This window comes from Heloderma suspectum, chromosome 1 (assembly GCF_057233095.1).
Source record: "Heloderma suspectum isolate Gila_16-S chromosome 1, 16-S_ref, whole genome shotgun sequence".
NCBI lineage: Eukaryota > Metazoa > Chordata > Lepidosauria > Squamata > Helodermatidae > Heloderma > Heloderma suspectum.
The window spans coordinates 396,254,531-396,280,018 of NC_139458.1; the positions used below are offsets into that span (position 1 = coordinate 396,254,531).

At 44.5% G+C, this 25,488-nt stretch overlaps 2 protein-coding genes across 7 annotated transcripts in view; one reads left to right on the forward strand and one right to left on the reverse strand.

The window, feature by feature from the left end:
* Positions 1 to 15,133, forward strand: part of RAB3GAP2 (RAB3 GTPase activating non-catalytic protein subunit 2) — a 69,457-nt gene extending 54,324 nt beyond the window's left edge. For 4 of the 5 annotated variants that reach the window (XM_084828758.1, XM_084828759.1, XM_084828761.1 and 1 more), the window contains 7 exons: positions 2,229 to 2,264; positions 8,610 to 8,684; positions 9,197 to 9,415; positions 10,044 to 10,133; positions 10,226 to 10,444; positions 12,449 to 12,607; positions 14,146 to 15,133. In XM_084828758.1, coding sequence (XP_084684884.1) covers positions 2,229 to 2,264; positions 8,610 to 8,684; positions 9,197 to 9,415; positions 10,044 to 10,133; positions 10,226 to 10,444; positions 12,449 to 12,607; positions 14,146 to 14,289 — 942 coding nt within the window. In that variant the 3' untranslated portion in view covers positions 14,290 to 15,133. The remainder of the gene's footprint in view (positions 1 to 2,228; positions 2,265 to 8,609; positions 8,685 to 9,196; positions 9,416 to 10,043; positions 10,134 to 10,225; positions 10,445 to 12,448; positions 12,608 to 14,145) is intronic. The other variant, XM_084828760.1, reaches the window with a different exon arrangement.
* Positions 12,379 to 25,488, reverse strand: part of IARS2 (isoleucyl-tRNA synthetase 2, mitochondrial) — a 51,413-nt gene continuing 38,303 nt past the window's right edge. The window contains exons 17-24 of one of the 2 annotated variants that reach the window (XM_084828764.1): positions 22,636 to 22,761; positions 21,554 to 21,685; positions 19,924 to 20,030; positions 19,274 to 19,419; positions 17,617 to 17,807; positions 16,587 to 16,728; positions 16,273 to 16,437; positions 12,379 to 13,064 (exon numbers count right to left, since the gene is read on the reverse strand). In XM_084828764.1, the coding sequence (XP_084684890.1) occupies positions 16,295 to 16,437; positions 16,587 to 16,728; positions 17,617 to 17,807; positions 19,274 to 19,419; positions 19,924 to 20,030; positions 21,554 to 21,685; positions 22,636 to 22,761 (987 nt within the window). In that variant the 3' untranslated portion in view covers positions 12,379 to 13,064; positions 16,273 to 16,294. Of the gene's footprint in view, positions 13,065 to 16,095; positions 16,438 to 16,586; positions 16,729 to 17,616; positions 17,808 to 19,273; positions 19,420 to 19,923; positions 20,031 to 21,553; positions 21,686 to 22,635; positions 22,762 to 25,488 lie in introns of those variants that run through there. The other variant, XM_084828763.1, reaches the window with a different exon arrangement.

The window sequence follows — 25,488 nt, forward strand, 5'->3', positions numbered from 1 at the left end:
TCAGCCAGCCAGCTACACAGATCTCATTGTTTTTCAAGACAGTTGCTCCAATATCTTCTTTTCTTCTCAATCAGGTTGGGTCTCCCAGCTTACACAGTTTATTGCAGCTTTCAGGAGCATGGCAGTAGCGTGATTTTGGCTTGGCCAGGAACATGCTGTCTGGTTTCTCGGTCTCTTTAGCACACACACTTAGGCAGTGTAACACTGGACACTCAAATCAGTGAGATTTCTTCATTGCAGGGAATCCCACGGCAAAAGCTTAATGGTTACGCTCTTCAGAAATCATATAGCTGATGGTCAGTAGCTACAGGCTCTATGCAATTTTAACACAGTTCAAAGCTAAACACGGTTACCTTGACAGAGATCTTCAACGTGGTCTTTCCACTTTATTCTGCTTTGGGACAGTCTTATGGCACACTTTTTACTCGAAGAGGGGTCTAGCCTGTGCTCTGGGGACTGATTCTTCACCTTTATTTTCTATTTTGCCTTCATCTTCTGGGTCTTCATTTTCAGTTTCCATTTCTTAGGGATTTTATCTCAATTAGGCGAGGTGATGATGTTGCACAACTCAGAACGTTGTGGGCAATTTTCCTGCCCCCCCTCTCTCGGCGCGCTAGGCTAACAGCTACTTCTTTGGCCTTACACTCCCACGCTCCCACGCTTTGTTAAAAGCCAGACTGTCCTGCAACATTTTTCTAATTAACAGCCTCAGATCTTGTTTTTTTTCTTCTCAGCTCGACCTTGAGCTTTTTGCTGTTTTCTCTCTCTATTCTGAATCTTTTTAAAAAAACCTTTTTCCTTCTTTGTTTGACATACATCTCAAGGGGGTGCAAGGTTTGCTTCCCCCACCACCCATAGCCTCCCTCCTAAATTGAAGACAGACACAATTAGGGAATGGGAATTGGTCAGTGAGTAAGGGGTCTCACTGGCCGACACAAGAGGATTTTTCACACCACGCACTTTGCTACTGGCCTGGGCACCCGGACGGTCAACGGTATGCGTCAGAAACCGCAGTAGCCACTCACACAATCATCAATCTCTCCACTACATCCATATGTCCCTGCCACCCACTTTTCCCACTTTTTACCAGAGCGGAAAACGGCTTCCCCAGCTTCCTCAGCTTCCTACTGAGTACTGGCGTGCTAGGTACTGGCGCCCACTCGGGGGTGTGATCAGGCCCCCCTTCTACCCGCAAGGAGTAGGTTCTTTTGTGTACGTATACCACCAACACTGACCTTCTTCATGAGGCGGGGCCCTCTTTTTTTCTGCCCAGTGGCCTTTCTCCCTAAAGGCGGGGCCCTCTTTTTCCCATATACTTGCCTTTCTCCTGAAGGCTTCCAATGTGGGTTTCAACTCAATTGCAGCTGCGATACAGGCAGGGCTCAAGTTCCTTCCTCCGCTTCCCAAGGTTCTCTTGCTGCTCACTACCGTTTGGGCGATCCCGGTGCAGGCTTTCTCCCATTCACTCGACAAAAAGGTCGGTGGCGCCAAGAAAGGGAGGCATGTGCCGAGCTCGTCCTCCTGGTGCGGCGATCAAGAGCAGGCAAATGCCACCTGTCTGGCTCAGAGCCTGCCACATCCGAGTCACGGCACCATTTATGTTGCAGAACCCAGAGTCAGAGAGACCACGGAGTGAAGGAAAAAGAGATTCTTTATTTAACGCGCGGGCTTAAGGCTGGAATCGTTTCCAAAGAGCCAGAAGCCCCGATTTACATTAGCACATTGGTTTTATAGACATTGTGACATATATGAAATGGCTCCTCCTCTCCCTCCCGCATGGGGTTGCAATCCTCAACATTTCTTCTCTTAGCACTATTGTTTATAATACAAGAACTGGGTTATAGGGTAGCCATGATAAGGAGAGAACAGAAGAGAACAGCAGAGAACAAGATATACAATTGTATGACCTTTGACAAGATAAGGAATTCCTGTGTCTCGTCAGCTTACAACAATATATTCAAGGGAGAAAGAGCTCAGCAAGAACATGAAGCATGAGACTGCATGAGGCTACTTAGTCTGACCCCCGATATGGCTGCTACAGAAGCATTAAAAAACTGATCTGATGGGGTAATGCCTCTCCTATTTACATTTTGTAGGAAATGAAGGGAGGGAGAGGGAAAGGGAGACATCCCATATGTTCACGGATGGGAGCATATCAGCATGTGGTGGTGTTTACTTTTTTACCTAAATGGATTCTTATACTTGACGAGAAAACGTTTCTGTTACAGGTTGGAAAAGCACCAAAGGACAGATTGTGCAGAAGGGCAAGTGATTTTTTTAACTATTTATTGAAGAAATGTGTAAGAATGGTACATCTGATGATGTTTGTGCTAACTTGAAACAGTGGATTCTCTTCAATTCAAACTAAGACCATAGTTTTCCCCCCATCCCCCCCAAGATAACAGTTTTTCTGGGTCCTTTTATTTTATGTTGCTCCACCTTTCCAGGAACTCATGGGAAGAGAGCCCCCTTACCTGTCTGTTTCATCGAAGCACACGCTTATGATAAAATTAAGTTTTCTAGAAACCAAAGTGACTGTGAGTGGTTTTGCATTTATTCATCATGTTTCTCTCCACTTTTGCTTTTGAGCTGATACTGTGCTTTGAATAAAGAGTGGATAATGTAGCAGTTACAGGAACTCTGGGGGAAAGTGACCATGTTGTACTTGAGTTCTTGGTTCTAAGGGAAGCAAAAGCCGAGTGTAGTCAAACACGTAACCTGGATTTTAGGAAAGCTGATTTTAATAAACTCAGAACAATGATCAGTAAGATCCCATGGCAAGCGGCACTAACGAGAAAAGGAGTCCAAGATGGGTGGGAGCTTTTAAAAAAGGAAATTCTCAAGGCACAATTACAAACAATTCCAACAAGAAGAAAAGGTGGAAGACAACAGAAGAAGCCAATGTGGCTTCACAAAAAGCTTAGAGATTACCTGAAAACAAAAAAGGACACATATAGGAAGTGGAAAGAAGGCCAAGTAACAAAGGAAGAGTACAGGCAGGTAGCACAGAATTGCAGGGATGGCGTCAGGAAGGCTAAAGCTGAGAACGGGCTGAGGTTAGCGAGGGATGCTAAAAGCAGCAAAAAGGCTTTCTCCAGCTACGTGCATAGTAAAAGGCAGAGGAAAGAAATGGTTGTTCAGCTATTAAATAAGGATGGCAAAACGATAACAGATGACAAAGAAAAGGCAGAGGATTCCTGCATTGAGCAGGGGGTTGGACTCGATGGCCTTGTAGGCCCCTTCCACCCCTACCATTCTATGATTCTATGATTCTAGGTGCTCAATTCCTACTTTGGCTCAGTCTTCTCCCAAAAGAGGGTCTATGACCCCCCTGGCGAAGGCGAAGTACAGGCTGAAGGGGCAGGATTGCAGCTTGAGATCGATAGGCATATGGTCAAGGAACACCTCATTACTTTGAATGAGTTCAAATCTCCGGGGCCAGATGAACTGCATCCTAGAGTCATAAAGGAACTGGCAGAAGAACTCTCAGAACCGCTGTCTATTCTCTTTGAGAAATCATGGAGGATGGGTGAAGTGCCAGATGACTGGAGGAGGGCTGATGTGGTCCCTATCTTCAAAAAGGGTAAAAAGGAGGAACCTGGGAACTACAGACCAGTCAGTCTGACATCAATCCCTGGGAAAATTCTGGAGCAGATGATAAAGCAATCCATCTGTAAGCACCTTGAAAACAATGCAGTGATTACTCAAAGTGAGCATGGATTTGTCAAGAACAAGTCCTGCCAGATGAATCTGATCTCATTTTTTGATCAAGTCACCTCCATTGTGGACCGTGGGAATGCTGTAGACATCATATACCTTGATGTCAGCAAAGCTTTCGACAAAGTGCCCCATGATATCCTGACGAGCAAACTAGCTCAAAGTGGGCTAGATGAAACAACGATCCAGTGGATCCACAGTTGGCTACAGAATCGCACTCATTGATATGACTCAAAGAGTGCTTATCAATGGGACCTTCTCAAACTGGGGAGAGGTAACGAGTGGGGTACCGCAGGGCCCAGTGCTCTTCAACATTTTTATTAATGACTTGGAGGAGGAGGTGCAGGGAATGCTGATCAAATTTGCAGATGACACCAAATTGGGCAGGATAGCTAATACTTTGGAAGACATAAACAAAATTCAAAGTGATCTGGATAGACTGGAGCGCTGGGCAGAAAACAACAGAATGACATTTAATAGGGATAAATGCCAAGTTCTGCATCTAGGAAAAAGAAACCAAATGCACAGTTCCAAGATGGGGGATACGTGGCTCAACAACACTACAAGTGAGAAGGATCTTGGAATTGTTTTCAATTGCAAGCTGAATATGAGCCAACAATGTGATGTGGCTGCAAAAAAGGCCAATGCTATTTTGGGCTGCATTAATAGAAGCATAGCTTCCAAATCCCGGGAAGTACTAGTTCCCCTCTACTCAGCACTGGTTAGGCCTCATCTGGAGTACTGTGTGCAGTTCTGGGCACCACACTTGAAGAAGGATGCAGACAAACCGGAGAGGGTTCAGAGGAGGGCAACAAAGATGATCAGGGGACTGGAAACAAAGCCCTATGAAGAGAGACTGAAAGAACTGGGCATGTTTAGCCTTGAGAAGACAAGACTGAGGGGAGATATGATAGCGCTCTTCAAATACTTGAAAGGTTGTCATAGAGAGAAAGGCCAGGATCTCTTCTCCATCATCCTAGAGTGCAGGACACGGAAGAATGGGCTCAAGTTACAGGAAGCCAGATTCCGGCTGAACATCAGGAAAAACGTCCTGTTAGAGCAATACGACAATGGAACCAATGACCTAGGGAGGTGGTGGGCTCTCCCACACTGGAGGCCTTCAAGACGAGGCTGGACAGCCATTTGTCAGGGATGCTCTGACTTGGATTCCTGCATTGAGCAGGGGGTTGGACTCGATGGCCTTTTACGCCCCTTCCAACCCTACTATTCTATGATTCTATTCTTGTGGCACCTTTCTTTCTTTCTTTCTTTCTTTCTTTCTTTCTTTCTTTCTTTCTTTTCTATACCGCCCAATAGCCGAAGCTCTCTGGGCAGTTCACAAAAATTAAAACCAAACAACACCCAATAAAACAATTTAAAATATATAGAACATTAAAACCACAATATAACAATACAACCACAATAAAATCTAGCAGCAGTGCAGGAGTTTAAAATACAGATTTAAAACAGCAAAGATAAAAATTTAGAAAGCTAAAATGCCTGGGAAAATAAAAAGGTCTTCACCTGGCACCGAAAGGAATACAGTGTAGGCGCCAGGCGAACCTCACTAGGGAGCTCATTCCAGAGCCGGGGTGCCACAGCAGAAAAAGCCCTCCTCCTAGTAGCCACCCGCCTCACTTCCTTTGGCAGGGGCTCACGGAGAAGGGCCGCTGACGATGATCTTAAGGTCCGGGCAGCCACATATGGGAGGAGGCGATCCTTCAGGTAACCTGGCCCCAAGCCGTTAAGGGCTTTAAATGTTAACACCAGCACTTTGAATCAGGCCCGGAAATGGACTGGCAGCCAGTGCAGCTGGAAAAATACTGACGTAATATGAGCTCTCAGGCCAGTCCCTGTTAACAATCTTGCTGCCCTATTTTGGACCAGCTGAAGTTTCCGGACCGTTTTCAAAGGCAGCCCCATGTATAAAGCATTGCAGTAATCCAGACGAGAAGTTATCAGAGCATGGATAACTGTAGCTAGGCTATCTCTGTCCAGATAAGGGCGTAGTTGGTATACCAGCCTAAGCTGATAAAAAGTGCTCCGTGCCACTGAGTTCACCTGTGCCTCAAGTGACGGTTCTGGATCCAAGAGCACCCCCAAACTACGAACCTGATCCTTTAGGGGGAGTGCAACCCCCTCCAGAACAGGTTGAATATCACCTAGCCGGGCAGACGAACCACCCACTAACAGTACCTCCGTCTTGTCTGGATTGAGTTTCAGTTTATTGGCCCTCATCCAGTCCATTACCATGCCCAGGCACTGATTCAGAACAGCCACTGCCTCACCTGGTTTTGATGAGAAAGAGAGGTAGATCTGGGTGTCATCTGCATATTGATGGCACCTCAGCCCACACCTCCGGATAACCTCCCCCAGCGGTTTCATGTAGATGTTAAACAGCATGGGGGATAAAATAGAGCCCTGTGGAACCCCATGGCACAATTGCCATGGCACAGAGCAGTAATCCCCCAGCACCACCTTCTGGAATCGGCCATCCAAGTAGGAGCGGAACCACTGTAGTGCAGTGCCTCCAACTCCTAACCCAGACAACCTATCCAGAAGGATACCATGGTCGATGATATCGAAAGCTGCTGAGAGGTCCAGGAGAATCAACAGGGTCGCACTCCCCCTGTCCCTCTCCCAGCAGAGGTCATCCCACAGGGCGACCAAGGCAGTTTCCGTTCCAAAACCAGGCCTGAAGCCCAATTGAAATGGATCTAGATAATCCATTTCATTCAACAGTGCCTGGAGCTGTCCTACAACCACCCGCTCAAGCACCTTGCCCAGGAAGGGGATGTTGGCCACTGGCCTATAATTGTTAACATCCTCTGGGTCCAGGTTAGGCTTTTTCAGGAGTGGTCTAATTACTGCCTCTTTTAAAGCAGCAGGCACCACTCCCTCTCTCAAGGAGGAATTTACAACCTCCTGGACCCAGCCGGACAACCCCTCCTTGTTTGATTTAATAAGCCATGAAGGGCAAGGGTCAAGCACATAAGTGGTCGATCGGACTTGACCTTAAAGACTAACTATTTTTGTGAAAGTTATAGCCCAATGCATCAGATGCATGTATTATAGAGAGGTTCAGGTTGATATATAGTACATACGGGGTGTGTGTGTGTGTGTGTGTGTGTGTGGTGGGAATTGTAAACAGTGAGGTCAGAAGGACATTAAATGCAGAAAGTGCTGAAAGTGATCATCACATTGGGCAGTATCCCATGCTGTCCCAGTGCTAATGGAACAGACCGCTAGCACAACAGGAACTAGTGGCTCCAGAAACAACACCAGAAACTAGCTGAAATGCTCGTTTCTGGAATGGGACAGGTCAGCAGAGCTCCCTTCTGTGAGCTTTGTTGATCTCCCCCATTCCGGAAATGATTGTTTCCGGTTGTTTCAGGAACCACTAGTTCCTGTTGTGATAGCAGTCCGCTCCACTAGCACAGGGACAGCATAGGATACTGCCCAGTGTGACTGTCACTTTCAGTTCTTTCTGCATTTAATGTTCTGCTGTCCTCACAGTTTACAATTCCACCCCCCATAGCTCTTATAAACCTGAAACTCTCTCAGGCGTTCCATGCACCTGATGAACAGGCTAGTCCATGAAAGCTTATGTCAGAATAAATATGTTAGCCTTCAAGGTGCCACAAGATGTTTTGCTATTTTCGCTGCTATGGAGTAACATGGCTACCCTCTGGAAATTCTGCTTTGAGTGTGTATCTTTTGTATCCAGAACAATAAACCATTTTATTTTAAAGCCTGCCAGAATTACTGGCCAGTTTGTAAGCTTGTATTTAAAACCCCAGTCATTTTTATCACCTGTTTTAGTTCACTAATTATTATGCAATGTTTAGTAGATGAGCACCTTTTAGTAGATGAGCACCTTAAAATCTTTACAGTTTTAGCACATTCTGCTTTTGGCATAACATTTATTTCAGTAATTGGGGTACATCTTTTTATTTAATTTTTAACCTCACCAGGGACTATTGCCATTGAAAATGATTTCATTCAGATGACTATTGAGTACTTGGATCATTTATTTAATCTGAATTTTAGCTAGATTTAGGGAGCAGTCCTGTGGCTCACGAGACACTGTCTAGAGGGCCATAGGATATGCTCTTTTCTGGGAATCGACCTCAGAGCCCACGCTCCAAGGTTGGTTCCTGGAAAACCGATGCCCCCCCTTGTCCACACTGCGGCGGAGGCAGCGATGCCCCCCCTCGTCCACACTGCGTCGGAGGCAGCACAGAGAAGCCCCGTCCTCTGCGCTCAGAAGAGGAGCGCAGAGCAACTGAAAGGGGGCATTCCGGGGCGGGAAGAGCAGAGCTGCGTATATAACAAATCCAATATGTTGTACGGCAGCTTCCTCTCCTGGTTGGTCCCCCTGGCGTTAGACAGCCGAAAGCGGCTATTTAGCAAAAAATAGCAAGGCAGGAGAGGCGCGGAGGGAACAATCCCCCCCGTGCCTCTCCTGCCTTGCTTTGGATAGGTGGGTCGCCTTCGAGGTCGGAGGCGGCTGCCTATCTAGTTAGGATTGTGCCCTCACTTAACCTCTTTGAGTAGTAATGAAAGATACGGGAATGTAAATATGAATTTTAGTCTGAGGCACTAATTTGTCATTATTTTACTTAGTTTCATAAGGAGCTCTTTTGGGTGATGGATATATATAACTGGAATGGAAATGTCATGATCTTCAAGAATATTCTTTAGAAATATATTTTGTGCAGGTATTGTTTGTGTTTGTCTCACATTCTGTTCAGATGTTTGTTTCTAAATTAACTGTAATGTGTTTTGCTATGAACACAGTCTGTCTGTTCTATCCAGAAAATCAGAAATGTCTTAGAATGGTTTAAGGAGAAAAATCACATTGCATAGGCTAACACCTCTTTGTCACATAGGATGTAGGGATGAGCGACACAGCAATGACATGTTTTCTTGGCTCTTGCTTGGATCTTCTTCAAGCTCTCATGGAGGTAACAAATCCCCCACACAAAACCCATACCTCACATTGTTTTTAACGGAAGAATAATGTATCCTGTATCTGGGCACTTTGAGACTAAATTTATTTATTTATTACATTTCTGTGCCACCCCATAGCTGAAGCACTCTGGCAGTTTACAGAAGTTAAAACATTAAATACAATATAATATTTATTATATTCCTTTGTAATTTGCCTACAAAGAGAGGATATTAATGCTTCTATCCCATAAAGGGTCCTTAAGTCTCTTCAGAAGGAATGTCAATGAGCATTCCTAAAAGGCAAAGGTAACAATGTAACACAGAGATGTTTACCCAACTGTAGCTTTGAATTGGTTCTAATTATTGATTCCTTTGAAATGCTATAGTTTTGCGGGCAAGACTTCTTGATTCCTGCTTTTGCATCTTTAAAAATAAAGACACTGAATATCTCTGAACAAGACTAATTCAGAATTAAATTGGAGTTACTTTTAAAATGCCAATGTTTTTCTCTGCTTTACTACACCAGGCTGATGTACGGAGTGATGAAATGCAACTTCCTGTGCTGGACACAGAAGATGCCTGGGTGTCTGTTGAAGGACAGATCTCATTGGTCGAACTAGCCCTCGAGCAGAAACACATCCATTACCCCCTTGTTGAGCACCAGTCTGTGCTTTGTACTATCTTGTATGGAATTATGAAGTTTTCACTGAAGAGTGTGAAGCCCCTCTCTCTTTTTGATAGTCAGGTATGTCTATAGAAGAGTTGCCATGAGCTCCTGCCCTTGCTTACAAGGGTTCACAATCGGTCTGTCACTGTGAAATGCATCTTCATATATTTATGATGGGGCAGGCAGTTGGAAGACTAAAGTTCAAATCTAGACATCTTTTGGGGGCTGTTCAGGGTCCTCGTTTTCACTGCAGCCTTTGTGTCCCCTGAAATAATGCAGCACAAAGAAGCTGCAGCCAAAAGGGAAAATCAGAAACACTACTGTAAATATGGGGTTGATTGGTTCCTGGCCCATATTTTGAGTACCATCAGCCTACAGTACCATTCAGGGCTGTTGTGTATTAGAAAATTCCAAGTAGAAATTAATACTGAACCCACATGTCAATTACCTGTGACAGCTGGCCACATGAGTTTTTTTGCTTGGCATATATGTGTATTGGGAAGCTGCCCACATCTTCCATTCACATGTTTCATATAATTTCACTGCTATGAAACATGTGAAAATGTTCCCCTTCTTGATTTCAGTTTTGTTCTAAGTGTCCTTCTCTGAGAACAGGAATAAAATGTATACTCAGAAGAAAAGAAATAATCTTCTGTGTGTCTTAGCTGTGGGTTAATCTCCATCCCCATGTGTTCTCTCCATGCAGGGTAAAAATGCCTTTTTCAAAGATCTTACTTCAATTCAGTTGCTGCCTAGTGGTGATGTGGACCCAGCCCTGCTGTCTACAAGGCATCAAGTGAGTTAAATTCTTGGGGGAAACCGATGACAGCCGTGTGTTTCTGAAGCTAAACCCCTGCTGACGTGGTGGTATTTTCCCCCTCTCCCAAGTTCTTAACCAAACTAGTGAGCGCAGTGGCACAAGCCCAGTCATCATCCCAGAAAACAAAAGACAGCCCAGAAGAGTCGGTGGTTCTGTCAGTGAAAGACCGAGATTGGCCAACCCTGGCTTTGGACTTGGCTCAGCATCTGCAGGTCACCGAGGATGTGATTAAACGGCACTATGTGTGTGAGTTGTATAATTATGGCCTGGATCAACTTGGAGAAGAGGTAAAAAGTTCATGTGTGGCAATTTGTCGCCTTTAGTGCAACATCAGATTTGTAGGCAAAGAGATGAGTTTCAGAACTTTAGATGCTTATTTTAGATCCCACCAGTAGATGGCATACCTCTTACTGGCTCAAACCTAGTTGTAGAAAATAGCCAAACTTGAGCAGGAATTCAAATAGTGGATTGGGGAGGGCATTTGCCGCTGTTGCTGGGCCACTTCTCCCCGTGCTTGCTTGCTGCTGCCCCCCCCCCCCCCCCCAGTACTTTCTGGCTGTGGAGTGGCTCCCACCTGCTGGCTGTCCCTCCCAGGTGCAGCTGCAGTGAGAGGAGAGTGGAGCAGTGGCTGCTGGAACCTTGCTGGGATCTCTTCAAATCGTTTTCTGGTGGAGTGAAATGTAGCCCAACCAGGTTCCAGTGGCAGCTGTGTGTCACTATAGCTCTGTTCTGCCTCTGAACTTGGGAGGGGGCAAGAGTAGCCTTAGATTCCCAGCCTGTGCCTCCCCCCCGCCCTTTCTCACACAGCAGCCATCCAGAATGGATACCAAGAGTGTCATTCTGCTGGAGGAGGACCACCCTGGAAATCCTCACTGGCCTTTGCAAGGCTGCTGGGGCATTCTCCAATTGGGATCCAGTGATAGTGGGGGCAGGACAGGTTGAGGGAGTGCTCTCTCCAGTGACTAAAGGAAACCAACTATTGGCAGTGGCAGAGGCGCCTGCCTGCCCCACCCAGTGTGCGACAACACCCCAGGTCAGACGCTTAAATAAGTGTGTTTAGGATTGCAGCCCTTTGTACCTTATGGCAGCCTGAAAGAAGGTGGTGGTGGTGTGGTTAAATAGCAAGTCCCTGTAAGTTTACAGTGCAATCCTATACCTGTCTACTCAGAAATAAGCTCCATTGAGGTCAGAGGGACTTACAGTTGTGTATAGGATTACAGCCTTCATCTCCAAGAGGGGTAGTCAATGCATCTTGTCTCTGGTGCACATGTATGTAAATGTGTGCACAGAGGAAGGGGCCATGCAGTGCACAGCTAGCCATTTTACGTGTTAGGGAGGCTTATTTTGAACTGTTTATAATCTCTTGTAAGATTGTTCTTCAGGTATATTCATTTTTTATTTTATTGTATCATGCAATCCCCCTAAGGAACTCAGAGTGGCATACATGGCTTTTCCTTGCTCAGTCTTTATCCTCACAGCAACCTTGTGAGGTAGGTTAGGCTAAGTAGCAACTGGCCCATGGTCATCTAGTGAGCTTCATGGCTCCACGGATATTTCACGCTGAAACTCCCCCAGCCTAGTCTGCCATTAACCACTACACCACACTGGCAACAGAACAAAAAGTGTTCAAGACGAGGCTGGCCAGCCATCTGTCGGGGAGGCTCTGACTTGGATTCCTGCACTGAGCAGGGGGTTGGACTCGATGGCCTTGCAGGCCCCTGCCAACCCTACTGTTCTATGATTCTAAGTGCAGACTTAAAATCAGTGTGCATAAATAAATACACAACAGGTGGTGAAGAGCCTTGTGTAGTAGCGTGTGGAGGGAGCTTAGGTTGCAGTCCTTGGGATTGAGTGTTACAAGCCTGTGCTTGTCTGCAGTGGTGAAATGGGGGACAATCCAGACCAATTTAGGAGCAATCCTGAACAATGCTGTCTTGGTGCTCAGAGCTTTGCAGCAGTGTAATGCCTATAAGGCTATTTGCTTTGGGTTGGGAAATGGTCTGGTCTGGAGTAGACTGTGTGACCTCAAGCAGGAGCTGCCTGTTTAGGGAGCACCGTGCCCCTGGGGCGCCGGTTGCTGCTCCGCCTTCGGCAGCAAAGTGCTTTGCTGCCTAAGGCGCTGCACAGCCCTGCATGCCAGTTCGTTCGTCGCTGTCCGGCTTCTGTTTGGAGTACAATGGTTTCCTGCCCGTGTTGGCTCTCCGGAAGAAAACTAAAGGCATTCTTTGAATATATGTATATTAAAGTCTTGGATCACAACTGTCTGTGTTAACATGTCTTCTGGTACGCAGGCTATTCTTCAGGTCCATGACAAAGAAGTCCTTGCATCTCAGCTGTTGGTGCTGACAGGGCAGAGACTGGCCTATGCCTTACTGCACACCCAGACCAAGGAAGGCATGGAGCTGCTTGCCAGGCTACCTCCCACACTCTGCACTTGGCTTAAAGCTATGGCAAGTTCCTCTTGACTGTAAACAGATCCTCTTAACCAAAGAGCACAATAAGAAAGCCCTAACCTAGTATTTCCTTACACTAAGCACAGCACAAAAGTTGCCATCTTTAGAAAAGGTTTTTACAACTGAAAAATTCTAGAGTTATCAGAATGGAAAGCAGCAGCTCATCTGCGTAGGTTAATGTGGGTGAGCAGTGTGGGGACCAAGATCTCTACCTGAAATGACTACGGTGGCTAACAGATGATTAATCTTTAGCCAGAGCATGCCACGTAGCATGGAATCTGGACTTTGCTGCAGATCTGGATCCTTGAGAATATAATTCTGTTCTATTTTTTGAAGAAGGGAAAATAGCATTCTAGCTTGTATTGTGTGGACACAGAAGTAAAAAAGGGAATCAGATGACTGCAGGCAGTCTTTGGTGTCTCTTTCTCCTCTCAGAAGTCATTTTTTCCTCTCCCTTTAAAAAAAGCAGAACAGCAATTTAGGACAAACCTGATCCTAGATTTTCTTTCAGTTTCAAAGTAAGGCCTGCTTTGTTCAATGCCTGCCTTATGATTGCAATCTAATGGAATTTGTTCACATAGCATGGTAAGGAGGACCAACTCTCGGCATAGGATGTTTATTTAGGATAAGCAGCCTTTGAAAGAGTGGCCTAAAACAGGAGTACATTATTTTACTGGATTTCACTTTATATTTTCAGTATATAAATGGTTTACAACAACGCTTGCACTCATTTCCTCGAAGTACTGGCCCATGCACACCTATACTAGATGTTCAGTTTGGGAACTGGGGTTTCATGTCACTCCAAAGGGGCAGGTAGAGAAGCAGCAGTATATGTATGCTTAATCACTATTTCCCCCCTGTAAATCACACTCTAGCTGTTTTGAAACAGATAATCTGTAGCCCAAGTTCCTAAACCTGAGTTAGCCACCCACCACCCATAGTTTGGCCTTTATTGCTGGCACATTGGGGGTCTGGAGGAGAGGACCAAATTCTCCAATTTACAAAAGCTTTCCTGTTTATCTAGGAGCAATTCTCCCTTGCCATTGGGTATCAGGTTAGGGAATATTTACAGTTATCTTCATGGCCACCCCAAGAGGAAAGTTATGCTGAAGGTTTTGTGGAGAGATTGGGATCTGGGCCTCCTACACCCAAATACCACTTCCTTCATTGCACTAAAACAGGCCGCCCCATGCCTGGTGCCCTCCAGATGTGTTGGAGTACAGCCCTCCATCATTCCCCAGCCAGCAGTCACACATCTGGAGGACACCAGGTTGGTGAAGTTTGCACTTAAAGCAATAGTGTTGCCTTTTTAAGAGTACAAAAGTGGGGAAGAAGCACCGTTGGGAGTACTATTACAGAAGTTGTAACAACAACTCTGAATACAGTTACCATGACATGTTCCTGAAAAATATTGCACAAAATTAGGTGTATACCAGTTTAGACTAAAATTCTCTATTCCCGTGTTGCCTAGAAAGGTAACCTGAACATGGCTTCTGCAGGTTAATGATTGAAGACTATTTTTCCCTTCTCCACAGGACCCACAGGATCTTCAAAATGTAGATGTGCCAATTACCACAACTGCAAAGCTAGTGGATAAAGTGATAGAACACTTACCAGAAAACCATGGGCAGTACAGTGTTGCTGTGAATCTAATTGAGGCAGTGGAAGCAATGTCATGATGGCAACATTACCAATTCTGCTAATAGTTTCAAACAGTTCTCTAGCATAAATTTAGTGCATGGCTCCTGGACATACAGAAGCACAACTATCTAGTGGAAACTATTCCGAGTGACTTTTATAAACTAATAACTTATGAGATGGTATCTCCGTGAAGTTCTGCCTTACTGTGGTGGGTAATACCAGCAGTCTGTCACCTTTGTATATTTGTCTATAACCCTAAATATTTATTTTTTAACGCCCAAGCATTTGTGCAGTAGTTTAGGTTTAGAACAGCTTTGGTGCTGTTCAAATTAACGTGTTAAAGAGTTTTTCATATGCTAAAAGATAGACTGCTGCTTTTTAAATGTTAGAATGACAAGAATTTAATCAGAAGCTAAGAAAGCAGAGCTCCGACATATGTTGCTTAGGTAATGCTTCTGGTTTTCAAACTAGTAGCTTGACTACTTTAACAAAGAGCCCGCTGCTTACAGCATTAAAAGCATCATGCAATCATGTTAGGCCAAGTGGCAGCTGGACTTGCTGTTAATGCTCTCTTAAAACAAGAATATCTCCTTGGGAGAAGAGAGCAAGTTAACTTTTAGAAGGAAGTATCAATGTAGAAACTAAATATGCTGCTGCCTCTTGGATGGTTTGATAGGTTATCAAAAATAAAATCAGGAATCCAACTGAAGCTGATCAAGTTCTGTAGAAACATTAGTCTTTTTTGTAACAACTTCCATTGTTGTACAGTCTGTTGTAAAAATATTGTAAATTGTGTCTAGCACTAGATTCTCTGTATTGAAATTTCTGCTTTCTGTACACAGCTGTCCAAGATATGAAGCATTAAAATTAAACTTAACATTCTTCTGTGGTGTGCTCAGTCTTGTATGTAAACATCTATTTTGGTTAAATAATTTCTTCCTACAATCTATATTAAAACAGTCACTTCCAAAAGACAAGTTGGAACAGGTTCAGAAAAGGCCAATGAGTATGGTATGGAAAACAGGTCTGAGGAAAGGTTAAGGAACTGGGTATACTTAGTGTGGAGAAGGTGGTGATGGGGAGAGCACAATAGCACTCTTCAAGTACCTGAATCGCTGTCACAGAATAGGGCAGGCCTAGTTCTAATGGGTAGATCTTAGCTGAATGTTAGGGGAACAGTTTGACAATGGAACCAGTTGCATGGAGTGGGGTCTCCCTAACTCTATGTCTTCAAGCAGAGGCTGGACAGCTTTCCGTTGAGAATGCTCTAGCAGGGATGGGAAGGGGCCTTGTCCGCCATCTAGCCCAACTGTATGATTCTTGAAATAATATGTATTAATTGTAAAACTCATCCTAGACAGGGCCACCCTAGTAAGTAACCTGACTATTCTTTCAAATCTACTTAAACTAGGATTCAATTTCTGTCAGTGTGTAGACTTGGATGGCCAGTTATCATGAGAGCAATGGTTAGGAATCTACTTTCTTAGTCCTGATTGAGAGATTGTGCCCCAGCTGGTGTATGTAACCCCCTTTTCCCTGGGCAATGCTAGACAAGGGTTGAAGCTTGTTAGCTTTTCCTGTAGGGTAAGAACATCCACTCCTGCAGCCAGCAATAAAACTGCACCAACCCAGTACTAAAGTCCAGAGTAAATTGTTTCTGGTTACATCTGAAAGAGCTGTCAAAAAAAGGTCTTCCAGCAGACCTCGCAACAGGCCTGCAAAAAAGCAGTTTATTTATGCGCTTGAACGCCTCTCATTCCAACAAGGAAACTAATTTCTAAAAAATATGACTACAGGTTAAGCTAAGAGAAACAGGTAAAGGTGTTAAGTACATCAAAAGAATATTAGGCAGCTCTGATAAGCATTTTATTAAGTGTACAAGCTTAAGTATATACACTCCATTTTTCACACTAGTTTTCTAGCACTTGCCCCACAGGAATGGTGTATGTCTTCATATACCTTTCTACATTCCTTCAGGTTTTCCAAATACCCTATAGCTGCTTCAGAACACACACTGATACCTGATTGTTACTTGAACATGTATCACTTCCCACCAAGTATTTCCATGCAACGTGCACATGGTGTCTCTGCAGAATCAGCAGTGTACTTTCGACAGCGGAGGCATTTTGATTTGGCAGCCGGTAAAACTATGACTTTATAGGATGACTCTTCTCGGATATCACCACCTGTTTTAAAAAAATCAGATTAAATGAGGCCATTTGTAAAGACCACGTCATCTATCCCACCCGTGAAACAAGAGAAGTCCCTTTTTAATCTGGCCCAAATATATAACACTTCTTGGATTGAATGAACAGGAATTCCCTTTTATACTTACCTTCTAAGTTTATCAGAAATGTCCCTTTAATTATGTCATCACTGATCATATCTCTAGGTACTTCAGACAGCAGTGTTGTCTGCGATGCCATCATTATTTCATTTAGCTGGGATGTACTAGAACACTCCTCACGTTGCAGCACCTGGAGATGAGTGATTGTCAGAACTGACCAGTTTTAAAAATCTGTATACTAAAAAAAAAGGACTATAGCTCAAGTTAAGCAGATGCCCCCTGCCTTAGAGAAATAATGCCTGTAAGCCCCTTACAGAAACAACAGAGTACAAGTGAATACCATATGACAATCTCTGAGCAAAGAGAGAAACAATGTTCTTGCTGCTTGGTGCCATCTAGTGGTCCAGACACTGGGTGCTCCCCACTCCGCCCGGCAGGATCATTTAATTGAAGAAGGCTAGCTGATGGGCTGGGCTAGGAGGCATTTCCCACCTCCTCCCAAAAGCCAGAAACCGTCTAAACCAGTCCAACCTCTTTCACTGGGCCTGACGATCTGAACATGTTTCTTGCTGTTCCCACCACCTGTCTTCATTGGTAACAGTGCAGTCCAAGGCTGAAGTGCATTTCTACCTATACATCGTATGCTATGAGAGTATAGAAGCCACTTATAAAACCATCGTGGACAAAGGAAGTCTAGATTTGTAGAGTTGCATCGGGAAAACCATGATGCTTTCAAAACTGAACACTGAGTGAACAAGCTCCATTAGGTCTCCTGCCTTGTGTGCCTCTGCAGTCACCATATTTCTGGCCTTGGAGGCATTTAGCAGATTTTACATCGTGTTTCTGTTTCATTTCTACCTCTTTACTTAACATTCATTACTGTAATCAACAGCATTGTCAAGAGTTGCATTAGATACTATTTCTGTCTTTAAGTCTGGGCTATGAACTAACTTCTGGAAACTCAGTGTAGTTTTATTTTCCAACAAGGGATGTTCTTGGATTAATTAGCCATTCTTAAACATCCAAAATGCAACTGGAAGTTTACATTAACATATTCTATACCGGTTTTCCTGCTCACCTCCATTAATTCAAAGAGCAGTCCAGGCTCAATTGCAAGGACCACCTGATGTTGTAGTGCATTTTTGCCTGCAATGGAACCAAGGAAAGCATCCCTCATTGCACATGCTCCCTCCACTGCTTCCTCGAGGCCTGGTTTCTTCCATACGGGACTTGTATTCATCCACCCAGAACGAAACACACTATCTGACTCTTGCAAAGGAAGACAAAAAGGTTAATATCTAATGCATCTGTGATAACTCTTTAGTACTTTCAAGGACAGAACAGTACTAACTACTATAAAAACTGATTAGAATTTTGTTTATTTTTAACCAGTCACTGAGACATGCTTAAACATTACTTTAGTTCCAGATCATCAGTATGAGATAGCAAAGACCTGCCTTTATCTGTGATCGTTTAAGGTCTCCACTCCAGAGTATTTAATTAGGCTGCTCAAAGGATTTTATGTACACCCAGTTTTACTTCAATATTGATTTAAGCACTCTGCTATTATGGGTCAGTTTTATAAGGTTGGATCCAGGATCTGCCTTCCGTGGGCAGAAAGTGCCTCTGCTCAATTTTCAGGGACCCCTCCACACAGCTCACCCCATTCAGAAGGGTCCCCTAGTTCTCAATGTATTTTCTGGGGGCTGGACGGGCTGCCATCGGGAGGGTGGTAGGGAAGTCCATTTCTGGCAGCCCAGTTCCACATGCCTAAATCTGGATCCAACCCATCATTTGTCTATAAGAACTAATTCCCAACATTCACCACACTGTAGTCTGGCAATGGAAAGGATCCCAGAATTTGGAATCACCAGGATCAGAAAGCAGGTTTAGCACCCTTTTACTTTCTCTAATACCGAACAGAGAAAAAAAAATCAGTACTGTACCTGGGGGCCATATTATACTAATGGCAGAAACTGTCATTTATTTATAATACTTCTACATCACTTAATATACTAAAATCTGTAAGCGGTTCCCATTCAAAATGCAATGTAACAATGTAAAAAGATAAAATAATTAGAACATTACAAGAAAATAACAAAACAGGGCAGTAACATAATCCTTTACAGGTCAGGGAAACCTGCATGAACAAATAGTGGCGTTTTAAAAATTGCCACCATTTCTGCCTCTTGAACCACATGGGAGAGTGTTCCTGTGTCTGCACTGAGAGAAGACTGATCAATCAATCAATCAATCAACCACTGCATTTGTATCCATCCTTCTTTCCCTCTTGCAAGGAACCCAAGGCAACTTACATGGTTCTCCTCCTCTCCATTTTTATCCTCACAACCATCCTGTGAGGTAGGTTAGACTGAGAATCAGTGACTGGCCCAAAGTCATTCAGTGAGCTTCATGGCCAAGTGGGGACTAGAACCCAGATCTCCCAAGTCCCAGCCCAGCAGTTTAGCCACTGTACCACAGGCCTGCATTGATGCCTTTAGCTAGCCAATAAGTACCAGCTTCTTGAGTATTATCATCCTACAGATGAGAATTACTCTCCCATGAACCGGCTGATAGCTCCATCTTGCCAGCCCATGTGCAAACAGACTGTCAATCTTTCAAACACATAAAGCTCCAGGGAGTCTCAAACGCACTGCTGAGGGTTGCCGTGTATGAAGAATCACTTGACAGGCTGCAGAGGCTCGCTGTTCTTAATGGCTTCAAAGCTCTCTTACCTTTCCTATAGGGAAGGTACTGGAATACCTCTTCAGCCAGATGTGGTAGGATTGGTGCAAAAGAACGAACCACAGTATCCAAAACCTCTGCTAAGGCTGTTTGACATGAACGGCGTTTAGGATCTTTTTCCTCTTCGCAATAGAGTCTGAATTTTAGGGAAAAATGGAACATTTACATATAGGTAGACCTTAAAAGCCAGGAGAATGCCATTTCAAGCAAGTACTTACATGTTTAAATACTTGCTAATGTAAATTAGCATGTTACATGCTAAATGTCTAATTTAGCATTTGGGAAAAAGAAAAAGAATTCTGTCTAACACCTCTGGAGCAAGCAGACTTGATACCAGTCACAAAGTATTTCACTAATGAACACACACACCCTATTTGGCAGTGTCAGATTGAAGGTGCTGCCACGGCACACCTATAGATGTTTCTGCCAGCCAGTAGCCACGATGGCATCCATTTCACACACCGTTTGCACGTGTGAGTGTGTATTCAGGAAAGACCAGAACCTCTCCCATGGGCAAGCAATGTACAATAGACTTCAAGCATCATTTTAAGGCTTCCTAAAGACAAGCTTCCTTAATCTGGTAAATAAGGGGAAGTGAACAGGGAGGATCACATTAGTGAAGAGGGGCCACTGTACATACCTGTCCTTGACTATACTGAAGTAAAAACTAGACAGCTCTCTCGTGTGGAAGGCTTCCAGTAGTCTGATGACTTTGCCATAGTCATATTCTTTGTACGCCTGTGTAACCTTGGGAATGACGTACAAATAAAAACAGCTGTCTAAAGATGCAAGTAATTATGATTCAGAAGTGAAATACAGGAGCAGGGGAGACATTTGTGGCAGGACAAAAGACTGGGAGAGTAACAGTGTACTAAGATGTCTATCAACAAAGTCTGGCCTATTGCAGCCCACTGTCCTGACTAGCTATCGTGCAAATTGGTAGTACTACAACCAAGCCATGATAAGAAAAAAGGCTAATAGTATGACCCAAGTCTTCCCCATGCTGCATTCATCTTTATTTATTTGTCATACCACCGAACTTCAATAAATCCACTCACCATGGCAGGGTGAGAAGCAGCGTGGCCAGCGTGAGCAGCAGCCACCCTCACTCCTTACTTGGATGTTGCAGGGATGGATGGGTATGGGCTGGGTGGTTGCCCGGCAACCCCGCCACCTCCAAAGTTGGGACGAAGGCTGGGGATTGACAGCTGTGTGGCCACGTTATCTGAAGAGCCTTGGCCATGCAAGGCCAAACTAGCAAATACCCCACACTGAGCAGGGGAAGGCAGGTAGGGTGGGGTAGTGCTGGACACCTGCTGCCTGGACATACACAGGCAGCAGATCCCAACTGCACATGCTCATCGCCCAGCAGAGTGGGGGCTGACAGGTGGGGGACTGGCAGCTACCATTTCTGGCTTGGCCAGCAATGTATAAAAAAATGGCAGATCCCTGCAATTACTTTTCTTCTTCAACAAACCCCTTTCATGAGCCACCATTACCCTCAACTGCCCCTCCACTGTAACCCCACCCCCCAATAGGTCAACCCTAACGGCTTTCCCCATTCCTGTTTCAGTAATGCCGATGGGTAAGCATCACTATGTTTTCTATAGAGGCAGCACAATGCTCAAACAGTTGCTCGAGGCACCACATTGTGGTGGGAAGCAATGAAGCAGTGAGATGTGCCCTTCTGTTCACCAACACATCTAAGGTGTGCTCCTCCATCCTCTGCAGCACTGCCCAGGTATCCTGGTGTGAGATCAAGCCTCCAGGGGAAGCAACGTTATTTAGGGCAGTTCTATCTGCACAGACCCGGATGAATAGCGGGGAGATTTATTAGAGAGTGGGACTGTTAACTTCCAAGGTTTAAAGACAGAGGTACTGCTGGAGGAAAAAAAAATGGTCCAAGTAGTCCAGATTTGCTCATATATTCACAAAATGCCTTGGTTGAATTGTGACCAATTGTTTCATACATATTTGAGATTCTCTAAGTTTGTGCATTAAATGCTATATAAAACACATCTGTATGCCTGTTGCAATTGTGAGCTATGCTAAAGGGATCTCTCTCAGGGTCCAAATTGGCATTTATGACAAAACACTATCCCACAATTATGTCCCTCATTTAAACATAATCAAAAGCAACAACTTGATAGAACTTATTAAACAGTAGTAAAACTGAGAAATCTCTCCTCAGATTAAGTCACACAGACGCCTCAACAGCTCACATCTTGCTGCTACAGCCACCTCGAATTGCACGTGTTCCCACTGCTTACCTTGTTCGCATAGCCCTGCAGCAGATGGAGCATATACTGGTCTAGGACATACATCTCCGACGTGGGGACAGAGTCCGTTTCTGGGTTGAAGCCAGCCAGGTTGCCCAACAAAAAGCGGAGAGTATTCCGAAGCTATCAACAAACCAATCAGTAACGTGCATTAAACAGAATGGTGCAACACAACCTCCAGAATGATGCAGGAGGGATGGTTTAAGAAGGTTTTGCTGTCAAATACAGCCAGTGCCATTTGGATTACTTTTCTAATTTGGGAAGACTGCAAGCAGAACACCAGAGGTTCCCGTCAAGTCACTTTTCCACCACAAGATTTGTATTGAGATTCAGGGTGGGAAGCAAAGAAAGCATGTACAGTTGTCTGGAAGTCATTCGAGGACACCCCCGCCCCCAACCCCAGTGCAGTTTAGGATCATGTCAAGTAGTTGCTTCATAACTTCCAAAGGCATTCAGCTCTTTCTCCTCCTTCCTCCCCAAGGCTCTATGTTGCTACAATGTACAACGGAGGTATTCCCAAAAGGAAGGGTTGCCTGATTGTCATCAGTGCCTAGGCTGGAACAAGACATTATGGGAAACACAAGGATGGCACACCTCAACACCTAGACACGCTCTTCACTATATGTCTTTGGCCCAATAGTTTCTGCATCCCTGCAAGTGGCGAAATCCACAGTATGTCATAATCAGTAACCAAGTATCCCATTAAGGGGGAAGAAATAAGTAGTAGATATGGGGCTTTGACCAGTCTTGTGTTTGCAGTAACATCTACTTTTACCTTAAGAGACCCACTGAAATCCCCATGCCCAGAACACGTCAAATCGTGAGGCGGACCTTGTGAAGCCCATAAACATACAGGATGAAAAAACAACTGAATACAAACATGCCACAAGAGATTTCGTTATCCTGTTGTATACAAACGAGGACGGTAGCAATGGTTACTGCAGGAAATACATCATAAAGGTAAAAGCTTAAATAGGTTATTGCCTGGTCATGTACTCTAAAAACCAATCTAATTCTGGAAAGGCTCCCACTCAAGAACAGGCACCACGGGGTGTTTTTTTTTTGCTTCCTACCTTGTTGATGTCGTCTCGTGCGGAGTTAAGCACAGCAGGCCCAATCAGCACTTCGGTAAAGACATTTGACTCTGCCACCCACCAGCGCAGGATATCAGCACCATACGGAGGCTCTGTGCTGTGATCCTGTGGATTGACAAGATTGGGGGTGGGATTCCATTTAGTGCTGGTAACTGCTCAACTAAGACCATGATGAATGTCTGTCTCCTGAATATACACAGCACACTTTGTAATTATGCCTAGAAGTTGACAACCAACACGCCTGAAGTACATACAGCACCAGCTGTTTGACGGGTCATGGCAGAACAGCAACATAAACTCTCTCCAAGGAGCCATCCTCCAGATCAACTTGTTGACTGAGCCTTTGCAGCCACATCCATTGTGAGCGATGCTGTGTGAATACGTTTTCTGGTCGAAGGTTTCGGGGCAGGGGAGAGCTAAACTACGTCTGCCATCAGCCGGGAGCCATGGTGGAGAGGGCAGGGCAAGCGCCATCAAGGCACCAGGATTATTTGCAACTTGAAAAATAGTCAGGCTGCAGACATGGTGGCGGGCTGTATAAATAAGATGGTATCACACAGCCACTACTGCTGAAACACTTGCCTAGAAATAGTTTCTACCCCATGTTCCACCATATTACCTAAGGTGAAAATCTCCTGGCTATTTTGGGAGACAGTATCCTCTCATGTTTATTTTGCCACCTCATTTTCATGAGAGAAAGCCTTTGTCAGATAATTTCCATGAATATCTCTCCAAGACATTACACTGAAAAACAGGCCACACATTCCTAGCTTTGTAGGGGTCCCTCCCCTGTCCCCCAACACCCACACACTGATCTGTTCTGATAACAACCCCAATGTGAACATTTCCAAACATCTTTCCACATGAGAAACAGTGTGGTGTAGTGGTTAGAGCAGCCTCCCCACCACCACCACCTGGTTGTATGCGCTGGCCATGGCCTGCTAAGGTTTGGAGGTGCCATGGAACTGATAAGCCAGATCCATGTTTACTTACAAGGAGACCTTATTGAGTACTTACAGCACACAGGTGTACCCAATGGTTGGATCAGACAGCTTCTCTGAATCCAGAGCCAAGGGGTAAAATGGGTTTCACAGTGAGGCAGCATGACAGCAGCAAGAGTTAATTAGTGTTCATCTGCAACTTTCCCAGCATAGACTAACAGTGCTTGGTGAGGAGGAAAGCAATCAGAACTTTCCTGGCACAAGACACCTGTAGCTTAGCACAAACAGAGCTCCACTTCCCAGGCACATCCTAGGCCCTGACAAGATAAACCGTTCAGAGCTCATAAGTATGGAATGTGCTGAGGCAGCAATATTGACCTTTAACTCATCTTACCAGCCAAGAGGCCCACCTTGCAAGAGTACTGCACTAATAATGAGCCAAAGCAGAGAGCATTATGGAGTTCTAGGCCCCTCTAAAACTACTGGTGACTTGGTTACAGGCCTGGGGCCATTACACTAGTATAGTTCAAATGTTTTGGACTACAACTTCCAACATTTCTCAGGATTAGCCATGCTGGGTGGGGCTGATGGGAGTCAAACCCCCAAACATCTGGAGGGCACCAGGTTGAAGAAGACTGGTCTATCCAATCCCAGGTGTTGGTCTAGGATGGGGTAGACCAAGGCTCAAATCCATACACAGCCAAAACAATCACTTGGTGACCTCGGGCCATCCTAACCTACATCACAGGGTTGTTGTGAGGATAAAATGCGGGGGAGAGAACAATGTATGCTGCTTTGAGCTCCTTGAAGAAAAAGTTATAAATGTAATAAATACATTAAAAGGTAGGAAAAGAAACTGTTTATCCATCTTTCCTATTTTAGCATCTGTACATCATTTCCACATGACAAGAGCACATCCAGCTCAGGATGGGGGAAGGCCAAAAGCCTAAACACACAAATGGGACCCTTCAGGAGGTCTCCCATGTAGTTGGCTTAAGGCCACTGCTTACAAGAAGAGCTGGTGAGTCACAGACATGCAGCAATGTTCAAATGTTTCCTTCTTTTGGTACGGGGCAGGGCAACTCAGGCATAAAACCATTAAAAAAATGTTTTTCTTTTAGAAAGAGTTGCAGCCATTATCTACCTTTCTGTTTAGATTGGTATTTGCTTACTCTGGGAGGTCATCTCCATTAAGCCAAGTCCCGTTACTGAACAAGGCATGGGAGAGCCTGAACAGAATAGTCAGTCAACTCAAGAAAGTCTCAAGCATCAACTGAAACAGTATATATTTCAAAAACAGACACACAAAGATATACAGATATAATGACACATATTCTTTGTCACTATGGCTAAAATGTGGGACCTTAAAGTCAAATGTAAGATCTATCTAGTAGTTTTATCTAAGGTCCAGACTTTAATCAGACTTTGATGATTTCCTGGCTGTGACAACTGAAGCAAAAAAACTGTATCTGTAACCTAGACATACGTTTGTGATCTTCCTGTCTATATTTTATATTTCATATTTTATTATGCTCTACGTTTTTATTGTAACGCGATGTGAATGTGCCATACAATCAATCAATCAATCAATCAATCAATCTAAGGTCCAACAGCTCCAGAATGTAACAGGGACTGATTAGTTGCCATGTGCCTTAGTGGTAAAAAGAAGTCCTGATAGGGCTTCTTTTTGCCCCCTTCTGCCGTTTTTGCTCTAACTCACTACTGCCACCTGCTGTCTGGATTGTACTATAAATAACAGATGGAAATACGAAGCAGAGTGGAGGGAAAGAGAAACAGAACTGTAACTGTAGCGTGCCCCAGCCTTCCCCATGCCAGCTGGAGATGATGGGAGTTCTAGTCCAACAAGAGCTGGAGACTCAAGGTTGGGAAA